This window comes from Nylanderia fulva, unplaced genomic scaffold (assembly GCF_048542155.1).
Source record: "Nylanderia fulva isolate GAGA-0341 unplaced genomic scaffold, ASM4854215v1 Scaffold12, whole genome shotgun sequence".
NCBI lineage: Eukaryota > Metazoa > Arthropoda > Insecta > Hymenoptera > Formicidae > Nylanderia > Nylanderia fulva.
The window spans coordinates 5276530-5287563 of record NW_028189409.1 but is presented as its reverse complement, the minus strand read 5'-3'; the positions used below and the strand labels follow the sequence as shown (position 1 = coordinate 5287563).

General features: G+C 36.7%; 1 protein-coding gene and 1 long non-coding RNA gene across 2 annotated transcripts in view; both read right to left on the bottom strand.

Moving 5' to 3' along the window:
- Positions 1-32: 32 nt before the first annotated feature.
- Positions 33-11034, bottom strand: part of LOC146724728 (uncharacterized) — a 69027-nt gene continuing 58025 nt past the window's right edge. Inside the window, exon 4 of the long non-coding RNA XR_014923978.1 lies at positions 33-740. This is a non-coding gene — a long non-coding RNA (uncharacterized LOC146724728). The remainder of the gene's footprint in view (positions 741-11034) is intronic.
- On the bottom strand, positions 1674-4640 carry LOC114935360 (uncharacterized). Its single transcript, XM_029308184.2, has 3 exons — positions 4529-4640; positions 4053-4135; positions 1674-3728 (listed from the first exon to the last, which is right to left on the bottom strand). Exons 1-3 carry the CDS (start codon positions 4550-4552, stop codon positions 2003-2005), a joined length of 1833 nt encoding a protein of 610 aa, XP_029164017.2. The 5' UTR covers positions 4553-4640; the 3' UTR covers positions 1674-2002.

Below are 11034 nucleotides of genomic sequence, written 5' to 3'. Positions count from 1 at the left end.
TATATATATATATATATATATATATATATATATATAAGATAAATTTGAGTATTTTTTAAAGATGAGTTTGAATATTTTTTTCAACTTGAACATTTTTTAAAGACCTTGCAAGAGGCATAAAATTAAAACGAAAAGATGACGGAAGGGATGTACGACCTTTCGGATAAGACTCATCTCCGCGCGCAATTAAGTAAATGAAAGTAAACGCGAGACAAAAGTGAAAATGTTTCCTGTATTCCGGTCTCGTGTGTCTCGTATTAGAAAAAAAACATACGTATCATGATTTCTCTGATTCTTTTTTTTCTATCTACGATAGAGAACGCTACTGAGAAAAATCCACTCTTCCGTGGTCTCGGCGCCAGTGAAATCTCCTCATCGACGTCCTCGTCTTCGCCGTCATCAATCGTGGAACGGGAGTCTGCGACGCGCAATACTCGATGTAGCCTATCCAGACGGACAGTAACGGTGGCATGGATTAATTTATGTTGCTGTGTGGGTGCACCGATACTTTCTCCACGGTCGAGGTCCTCTACATGCTGGTCACCTGCCTCCCATAGCAGACTCCACTTTCTCCAATTTCGCAGGGAATACGTGCGCGTATTCGCGTTGCATCATCTCCAAGGTAAGTTCAGGATATGACGGCGATTCATTTTTAAATTAGATGTACCATTTGAACAATGCCGTCTTTCACCGAAACACAAGTGTCAACATTGAAACACTCCCATTGTTGAATAGCATTTCTGAAAAAAAAAGAATTAGAATTAAAAATAATCCATCTAAAGAGATATTTTTTTAGATCGTTTATAATTAAGATAATTAAGGCTTAAGTATATATGTACATCAAAAATAATCTATCATCTTCTTATATTTCTTTGGTAAATAAAATTTGCATGAGAAATGTATTATACGTGTATAAATGTATTGACATTTAAAAGTTAAATTACTATTATTCTCTTTTTCCTCTTCATAAATTATACATAGCTTATAACAGATAAATATATTATTTTTGTTTTCTTCGGAGTAAAATATTTCTAGACTTGCTCTTTGGCCCCATCCATCATTTTGCTTGAAAAGATTCAATTTTTTTTTTTTAATAAAATTATATAAAATGACAAGCTCCATCAATATTTCCTTTAGTTTAATAATGGATTGTATAGTCTTTTAAAGAAATATTATAAATTTAAATATATATTTTTACTCGTATAATTGATGATACTATTTGTGCTGTTTTCACAAATAATTCTTTTTGTTCATTTTTAAGTGTCTTCAACGAACAAAATGATTGAGCAATCGACTTTTAGAAAGTAAACGTAATTCGTTTAGATCTAACAGAGCCAGCGCATACTAATCATATACGCTTGCTAGACGAATATGCAACTGTGTATTTACTAAACGCAATGAGCATCTCAAAAATTTTCTCCGTTGAGAAAACGTTCAATTTTCCGTTTAAGATTGATGTTTTACGATAACTGACTTTCCTTTGACACTTTCGCCAAAAACAAATCGAATTCAACAAAATTTATATATAAAAAATGATTTGTAATACTCTGTATATTTAATTTAATAATCTGCTCCGTTATTATCAAATCAAAGTATAAATAATCAAATAAAAGTGCATATATTATACACAAGATACGAGGATTGAAAATGTGAGATAATGGTAGTCAAAAAAATTAACAAAATATTTATAAATTTTATTCGTAACAGTATTAGAATTAACAATTGGGATGACAACAACGTGAGTATAAAAAGAAAACAAGGAAAGGGGAAAAATAAAGGTTATAACGCATCTCAAAAAAATTGGTACTCTCGAAAAGTACGCAAGTCAGTCGAACAATTTCGGGTAACTTAATGTTTTATATGCTACTTATCTTAATCTCTCCTAAAACGTAATATATACAGCGGCTTATGTTACAGCACTCTCTCATAGAAACGTTTGTACAAGCATTTTCAGGGATTACAGTGCGAGATTATTTTACACGGAGCTCAATCCAGCTTCATCTCAGCGACCAGAGAACGCGAAGCCGGCTTGAACTCCGTTTTGATTAGCCGGCGGTGGTACCAGGTTCTGCGAGACTGTCGGATTTGCTTGAAAAGATCTGTCCCATCTGATTTTGTTTGTGTCCGTTTGTTGCTGCACTGGCTGTTGCTGTTGTTGCTGCACTGGCTGTTGCTGTTGTTGTTGCTGTTGTTGTGGCTGCTGCGATTGCCTCTTCTGCGGAGCGGCTTCCGGGCTGTAAGGTACAAGTTGCGTATTCTGAGCCTGCGAGTCCTTGCGATCCCATCCGTGGTGATGATGATGATCCTCGTTGGGGAACCATTCGGATATCCAGACCGGTTTCCAAATCTTCTTCCATGCCGGTACCCAGATTTCCTTCCAAGCTGGCACCCAGATCTGCTTCCAGGCTTCCTTCCAAGCGAGCTTCTTGTCGGGTATCCATTCAAGTTTCTTGTCGGTTTTCCAGATTTGTTTCCAAGCTTCCTTCCACTCGAGCTTCTTGTCAGGTACCCAGATGAGTTTCTTACCTGGCTTCCAGATTTGTATCCACTCCGCCTTCCAACTCATCTTCTTGTCTTCTACCCAGATCTGCTTCTTCGCTGGTTTCCACACTTGCTTCCAGGCCTCCTTCCACTCGAGTTTCTTGTCCGATACCCAAATCTGTTTCTTCGCCGTTTTCCAGTATTTCTTCCACACCGGCTTCCAAATCAACTTCTTCTTCCAAAGATCGTGGCTGGTATATTCCCAACCGTGATGATCCTTACCGTGATAATGATTACCCGGTATACCAATTTTAACCCATTCGGGGACCCAAAGTTTCTTCCAAGCGGGTACTTGAATCTCCTTCCACGCCGGTACCTGAATCTCCTTCCAAACTGGCTTCCAGATCTTCTTCCACGCCGGTACTTGAATCTCTTTCCAAGCTGGTACCTTGATCGGGGTCCAGATCGGCTTCCAAATTTGCTTCCAGGCTGGCACTTTTATCTCCTTCCACACCGGCACTTGAATCTCCTTCCACACGGGCTTCCAGATCTTCTTCCAGGCTGGTACTTGAATCTCCTTCCACACCGCTTTCTGCGTCGGCACCCAAATAGGCTTCCAGATCTTCTTCCACGCGGGCTTCCAGATTTGCTTCTTCGCCGGTTTCCAAATCTTCTTCCAGCCCGGCTTCCACACTAATTTTTTCTTCCAGTAGCCTTCATCGTGATGATGATGGTCGCCACCTCCTCCTCCGCCGCCGATGTCACCGCCGCCGCCACTTGAATGACCACCAATGTCACCTCCAAAGTCACCTCCACCGATATCACCGCCCGAATGACCTCCAAGGTCACCGCCACCCCCAAAATGACCTCCGGCATCGCCACCACCGCCAAAATGGCCTCCGGCATCACCGCCACCGAAATGACCTCCTGCATCACCGCCGCCAAAATGACCTCCAGCGTCACCGCCACCAAAGTGGCCTCCAGCGTCACCGCCACCAAAGTGGCCTCCAGCGTCTCCACCACCGAAGTGGCCTCCAATGTCTCCACCACCGAAGTGGCCTCCAGCGTCTCCACCACCGAAGTGGCCTCCAGCATCACCGCCACCGAAGTGACCTCCAGCGTCTCCACCACCGAAGTGGCCTCCAGCGTCTCCACCACCGAAGTGGCCTCCAGCATCACCACCTCCAAATCCGTTACCGTAATCGCCACCGGAATCGCCCCATCGTTTTTGCGCCTCTTTAACGTATCTATGGCAAGTAATATCGCACGATTAAACAGAATAAGCCTAGGTACTTGAAGTGTCTTTTTTAATCTTTATAGTACGTAGAATAATTTCTTGGAATTATGACTAACGAGTGAAAAATATTTATGACATTGTGAACATTTAAATTTCTCTATATTTTATTTCAATAATCATTGAAATAAAATATAAAGATCCAGATAAAATATAGACTATCGATAAATATGGAACAAATACAAGGACGAGAAAAATTATAATTAAATTTTGTCATGTAAATCATCATATATACCATTTATATTGTCATAAATAAAATAACTCATAATATACGTACGGAGTCTGATGTTGTGGAAGCTGCGTTTGATCTACAGCTTTGCTCGCCACAAGAGCGGCCTGCAGTAGCAGCGCTAATACAGCCTATAAATAAAGTTGATAAAGTGATCAATTCAAAGAGGTACAATCAAAGTATCGACGCATGCTTGTGAACAAATATCTCTCTGTTCGATCGTGACGATTCGTGCGTAGTAAAATTTAAAAAAAAATCGACATATCCAATTAAAAACGAACTGACGTTCGCCAGAAACACCACGTCCATTCACAACTGAATAATTCACATAGAAGAAAGAAGTGGACTCGAAGAGAATCAGAGCACTCTGAAAAAATCTTTCAATATTGCCTTCTGGCTTCTATCCTTCTGTTTGTCTTATTTTCTTTAAAATCGACACGCGCGAAAAAAAAAACACTACGGCAACCGGGTAGAAAATTTGCAGAAAATTGTGGTAAGAAATGAAAGAATGAAGAACAACTGACCGCGCATCCCGGGCGTATCCTCATATTTCTCGCAAATTCCCGCCCGTCGGGCTCGGGCCGCCGTACCTCCTGTACCCTGAGCGCAGGAAAACTTAGCTTACTTCGTTCAATCACCGGAACGCCGTAGTTATATAGGCGCGTATCCTCCCCCGAAGGCATATCGCCAAGGCAGTCCTCGCTCGAAGCGGGCGAGGAAGAAACCCGCGAACGGGCTGGTGGTGATGGGCGACGTTGGCCGATGGAGGTGGTCCATCCGGCCTTGAGTGGTGGAAATCGGGGAATTCCATCGGGGAAGGTGGTAATAGCACCGACACCACGTATATGGTCTCGTCGATTTGGGGCCCCCGGGCCTCTCCGTGGATAAAAGAACCTTTCCCTCCCGACGCCATTCTTTCTTTCTCTCCCGCGTCGAGAGACCCCCACTTCCGGTACGACCGGACCTCCGTCGAAGCCAGCCGTATATCGTCGGAGAAAGTGATCGAGAGCACGCGATCCGGTCGAACGAGCAGAACGACCCCCGGTCTTATTCGAGCGCGTCCCTCTCAACGGTGAAGTTCAAGCTCTCGCAAGGTTACCCGCGACAAGGTTACACCGATCGCTCTGGATTATATCGATATTGCCCAGAAAGAGAGAGAGAAAAAAAGAGAGCGAACGTGCCGTTCGATCGCCTTTCATCGAATATCAAGTTTCTCGGTTTTATTGAACCTGACCCGGTCGCTGTCCCTCATTATAGATTTGCCGCGCGAAAGTTGCGAGCTGTCCGTTTCCTGATATAATATTTTTTTGGTGGAAACAATATATATATATATATATATATAAAAGAAAACGCAGCAAATTATTCATAATAATTCGATATTATACCTCCGTATAATTCTATGTATAATTTGATACGTGTACTTTCAAATCCTAGATGATCGGAATCCGCGATTCCAAGTAGGTTTTAAAATCTTCCATTTCGTGAAGATCATCAATAAAAAAAATAAAGAACCACCGAGACATTAATATCAAATATTAATTTAAAAAAAAAGAGAAGAATTAAAAGAGATTCCAAAACTTTTTGATATAGATGTATTCTTTTATAATCTTGATAATTTTCAAAGAGAAAGAAAATAAATCTGATGCTATTAATCGCAATGAAATCGGTTGGAATTGATCAAGGAGAGTCACATAAAATCGGCCACTTGAAGAAGAATCAGTCAGGTCCTGTAAGGCAAGAGTAATGGAACCTTTACTCTTGAAATCCTCATGAATCCTAGATAAATAGAATCCGCGATTTCAAGTAGGTTTTGAAGTTTTCCATTTCGTGAAGATAAAAAACCGTCAATAAAAAAATAAAGAACCCACCGAGATATTAATATCAAATATTAATTTGAAAAAAAGAGACAAATTAAAAGATTCAAAAACCTCTTGGATGTATCCTTGTAATCTTAAATAACTTGATAATTTTCAAAGCAAAAGGAAATAAATCTGATTAATCACAATGAAATCGGTTGGGACAGGAGATCAAAGAGTCACATAAAATTGAATTTAAAGAAGAGTCAATCAAGTCCTGTAAGGCAAGAGTAACGGGACCCTTGAAACCCTTAACTGTACTCGATCCCAGACAGCACCAAGTTCAAAATTGACGCAAAGATATCTTCAAGATCTCTCTTTTTAATATCATAAGATTTCTTAAAGCTATTTTGGACTCGGTGTTGTTTGTTGGATCGCTCTGTTTTGCGCCGAAGCTTCCAACTTCTTCTTCCAATGACGTTCGGAGAAAGCGTATCGAGGAGGAACGGTTTCGCGCACATACGACTGCGCGAGTGTATTTTCCGCTTTTTTATCGCCAAGACAATCGTCCGAGCCGAGAAAATTAGATCTAACGAGGCACCATTCGCGAGATTCCACGAGTTGAGGCGATAGCGAAAGTGCCGGCAAAACGGCTCTTCTTCTCTTCCCATTTCCGGGAAGGGAAAACTGTATCTTACGGATATATCTCGGAAAAAGCAGAAACCGTCGAGGACTTTTCGTCCCCGAGCAGCCTTTACCGAGTTAACGATAGGCGTTAAACCGCGTTAAGTGCGTATATCCGTTTAACACGTCGCGTCTCTCAACTCGCGGATGAAAGTGAATTCCCCTTCGTCGTCGGTTCCTCGTCGCTAGAGAGTTCTCGCATGAAACCCGCGAGGTATATAATACAGCGCGTTTCTCGCCCGTCCGGTTCGTAAATCACTCACGGTCACTCACTGCTGCTCCAGATTTTCGAATCCAGACACGAAAGTGATCCCGGAGCATCGGAAGCGCTCCTAGGATATACGCTTTCGATCTGATACGCATTTTCGCCCGTGGCTGAAAGGAACCGACTCAAATTGTCTTGCGAATATAAAAAAAATTTAGAAATCTCGAGACTTTCTTAAACTCTTCAATTGTCTTCAATATATTTACCTTAAAATTAATAACGTAATAATTAAAACGTTATTAGAGAGAGCCAAAATGTGTGTCTTATATTTCCTTATAATTATTGTAGCTTATATATTTGCATGAAACTTATCCTCTCAAACTTATTTCATATCTGTATTGAGAGAAAAAAAAAATAAAAAATTGTTATATAAAATATGAAATATCAATATTTTCTATCTCTATAATCTAGTAAGAATTATATAGTAAAACTCGAATCGAAGAGAAGATAATACGGCATTATATAACCATGAAGATGATATAGGAAGTATGAAATACTTTCATTGAGCTTGTCTGCGAATAACCCATATATCGAGAGGATGTTTCGAAAGGCATCTCTCCAGTATTTCCGGTATCTTCCGAGGGACGAAATATTTAGAAAGCAAAAAAAATGTACGTATCATCCGATATGTCAAGCTATATAAATGTAAACAGAGATTTCTAACGGCCCCAGTTTTCTATTTGCACTCACACCTCTTAGGATAATTTTCAAACATCATTTACTCCGAAAAACGTGGTTCTACGCTATAAAGAGATGATTCTCTCCAAGTTGAAAGAGACCGCTTATGACGTCAATGACTCACATACAATATTCATATTTCATTGTACATGTATATACCAGTATACATAATCTGTTATATTATCCATTTATACTTATACCAACGTAACGCAACATTTTAAATAAATATTGCATTCAGGAGAACAAAAATTAATTTTTTATACACTGAAAAAAATTTATTGAATTCGAATAAATAATTATTTCAATGCTATGCCTAATAAATCGTTTATTTGAAACTAATAATATTGATTTGATGTGAAAAATATTTATTAGTATCAAATAAATTATTTATTAGGCTGTATTGAAATAAATACTTATTAATTTAATAATTTTTTTCAGTGTATCCGTTTTTCACGTTTCATCTGACAAAAATTCAGATAGCTTTTACTGCGTCTTAATTGCGGGTTTTATAATTTTCTCGCACGATTCTTCAGGTTCGACTTTTGCGATCCGAGTCAACCAAAGACCTGATCTTTTACTCGGAACAAGTTTTTACACTTTTACAGCCTTTACAGTCTCTCTTAAATTCCTGTTACTTTTCCGCCATTAGCTTTATGGCTCGACCATTATATTTCCGCCGTCTCTTATCGATTTACGTATCGCTATGAATTTCAAATATTTGATAGCGATCTTATAATAGCAAATACCAGTAAGGAAAGTTTATAAAAGAAATTTAATCTTATGAGACTATCGTGTGAGAAACATATGCTTAAAATATCAAAGAGACTAAGACTTTTAAAAATTCTTAAAAAATTGGAAAGTGTTCTTTATAAAAATTCCTTTATTTATCTGCGACCGGATGTTGCTAAAAAACTCGGGAAATAAATACAAAGAAATACTCAAATTATTTTTATCTTGTCTCTTGAAATGTTTCGATTGCATCAAACTAAAGGAAGAATTTTGCGACGGGCGAAGCGAAATATATTTCGTGAGTGAAAAGTCATATTGCGATGACACTCCGGAACCGCGAGTGACGTCGAGCATTCATAATGTCATTGCGTCCTAGGTTGCGTCCTGACTATAAAAAGCCTCGTTACGTAATCGTCGCTGGTCTTTACTCATTATTATTTAAGATATGTCAAGCGAATATTCCCGACGATTCTAGCGACATCCAGGCCATTGTTAGTCTTCTTTAAAGGAAACATCCTTTGCTTTAGAGAACCAAAACTAAGATCGATTTTTGAGAATTTTTTTAAACTTTACAGCGAATTATTCCGAAACTTTTAAGCATCTATTATTAAATATTTACAAGTATACAATTTTTTTTTAAATTAAAAATATGGACTGTAAAGACCTTTAACGTATATTTTAATTAAAAAATTAATTTCAACAATTTTTTTGCATAAATAAGTAAAAAAATGTACCTGAAAATCGTACTATAGAGAACTAAAAATAAGATTAATCTTTGAGAATTTTTTTTGGAAAAGCTTTACAGCGAATCATTCGAAACTTTTATATATTTGTTATTAAATATTTACAAGTATAAAAAATATTTTTAGTTAAAAATATGGACTGTAAATATGTACTATTATTGACGATATAATTTTCTATAATAAGACAATTTTTAGTTTTTTAATTTCAAACGAGGTGTGAAGATATGAGAATGCTCGCAAATTTGCAACTTCGGTGATGAAACTGCACGATTTTTATAGAGCGACTTGTACAGACCATATTTTTACCTAAAATTTTTTTTGTATTTATAAGTATTTAATAATAAATGTCTAAAAGTTTTAGAATAATCCGCTGTACAGTTTTTATAAAAAAATTAATCAAGTAATCTATATATACATATATCCGCATATGTGTATATCTACTCATATTTTTACAATTATTTGCGAAAAATTGGTACATAATTTTCTAATGCAAGTGTATCTCTACTAATTTGGAAAATAAAATATATAATATGTGTACTTATACAATATAATATGTGTACTTATACAATATACATATATACCAATTTGGAAGGAAAATTCGCGCTTTATAAAATTGTGAATTAACGAGATAATTTTGATTTACGCTTTACAATTTGTTCCGGTATTTAAAACAAGTTCCTGAATCGATGCAATCATCTCTCAAAGAGAGTCACGCAATCGTTCTTTTATGTTCTACGCTACGATGAATTCTAATTTGCTGCCGGAAATATATTCTACTGCGAAAAGTACATGAAAATACTTTTGTTATAGCAAGACTTTTGAAAATTATTTTCAGCCGTTTACATCATATTATTACAAATATAACTGTAATTATATACATGCACGATAAAATGTTTCATTATATGATACATACGTAACGTAAAAAATAAATAGTGATGAGTAGGAACATTATTAATATCTTGTCTGTATAAACTGATGTTAATCAGTGAAATTATTCTTTCACAATTATCACATTTTTCTGTACTGCTATTTTCAATTGAGAAATCAGTACATCTGTAAATTTTACAATAAAATTAATTAAGTACAATAAAAATTTTAAATATCACAATACACTGTGAAAAAAAATTTGTTAACTTGACTAACCTTTCAACTAAATATTACTTTGTTAATTAAACATATAAAAATATTTAAATTAAATATAACATATTAAATCTAACAAAACACGCATATATGTTAAATTAATAAGATGCTAATTAAGTTGAAAGGTTTAGTTAATTTTTCTTAGGGTATAATTATAGATAAAATATGACAATATTTTGTGCAATTACAATAATATAGCTCCGTTAAATATTCGAAAAGTTTAGCTCAATCCACACACATATACACACATATGAAATGGAGCATGCGACAATGACTAGTCATATCGTACTGAAATGTAAAGCCGAAGCTCTTACATCACACATAGTCGGTTGTTTAGCACTTTCACCAAACTTTCCTACGCCCACATCTCAAATGACCGATACTCGATTTATAGATGCGCATCCAATTATATATTTTCATATTTGCATTTCATATCGCGCGTATACAGTAACAACTATGTATATGCGCGTCGATGAAAAAGAATGACACCGGCTTTTATTCGCTCGTTAAAGAGAAATGTAACATAAATTATTCTTTTGAATTTTAATTTAATCCACTCGATAAATTCGCGTATATTTGAACGCCGCACGACAAGCGTTGCGATTAAAAGTAATGGAAAGACTGTATATAGAAAGCGCGTGTTTCGCAATTCGTGATTTTAATTTTCAGGGACAAATAAATTTTCAGCTGCGCTCTACTCTCTCACAAAGAATTTTTGTTAATTTATTCGTCAGATATATCGCGAATTATTGTAACCTGGGCTATCTTGTTTACATGCATCTGTATATAAAAAATATTTATGCTCGTTGCAGTATTTTTTATTATTCGTTTCTCTTTATGAAGAGAAAGAGAAAGATGTTTTATAGAGATTCGTGTACATAATTTTACTCTGCAAGAGATTTGACATTTGTTGCATTGAAAATGTCGATTTTTCATCAACTTTATCAGAATTTGTTTTCCACGTTGTGAAAAAATCTATCTCATACAATCTCTCC

What these genes read in the sequence shown, in the direction of transcription:
- LOC114935360 (XM_029308184.2), bottom strand. Translation starts at nt 4,552, where the DNA reads ATGAGGATACGCCCGGGATGCGCG. An exon ending in GGATACGCCCGGGATGCGCG is followed by an intron (nt 4,136 to 4,528) that starts GTCAGTTGTTCT and finishes CTTTATTTATAG; the next exon opens with GCTGTATTAGCGCTGCTACT. An exon ending in CTTCCACAACATCAGACTCC is followed by an intron (nt 3,729 to 4,052) that starts GTACGTATATTA and finishes TACTTGCCATAG; the next exon opens with ATACGTTAAAGAGGCGCAAA.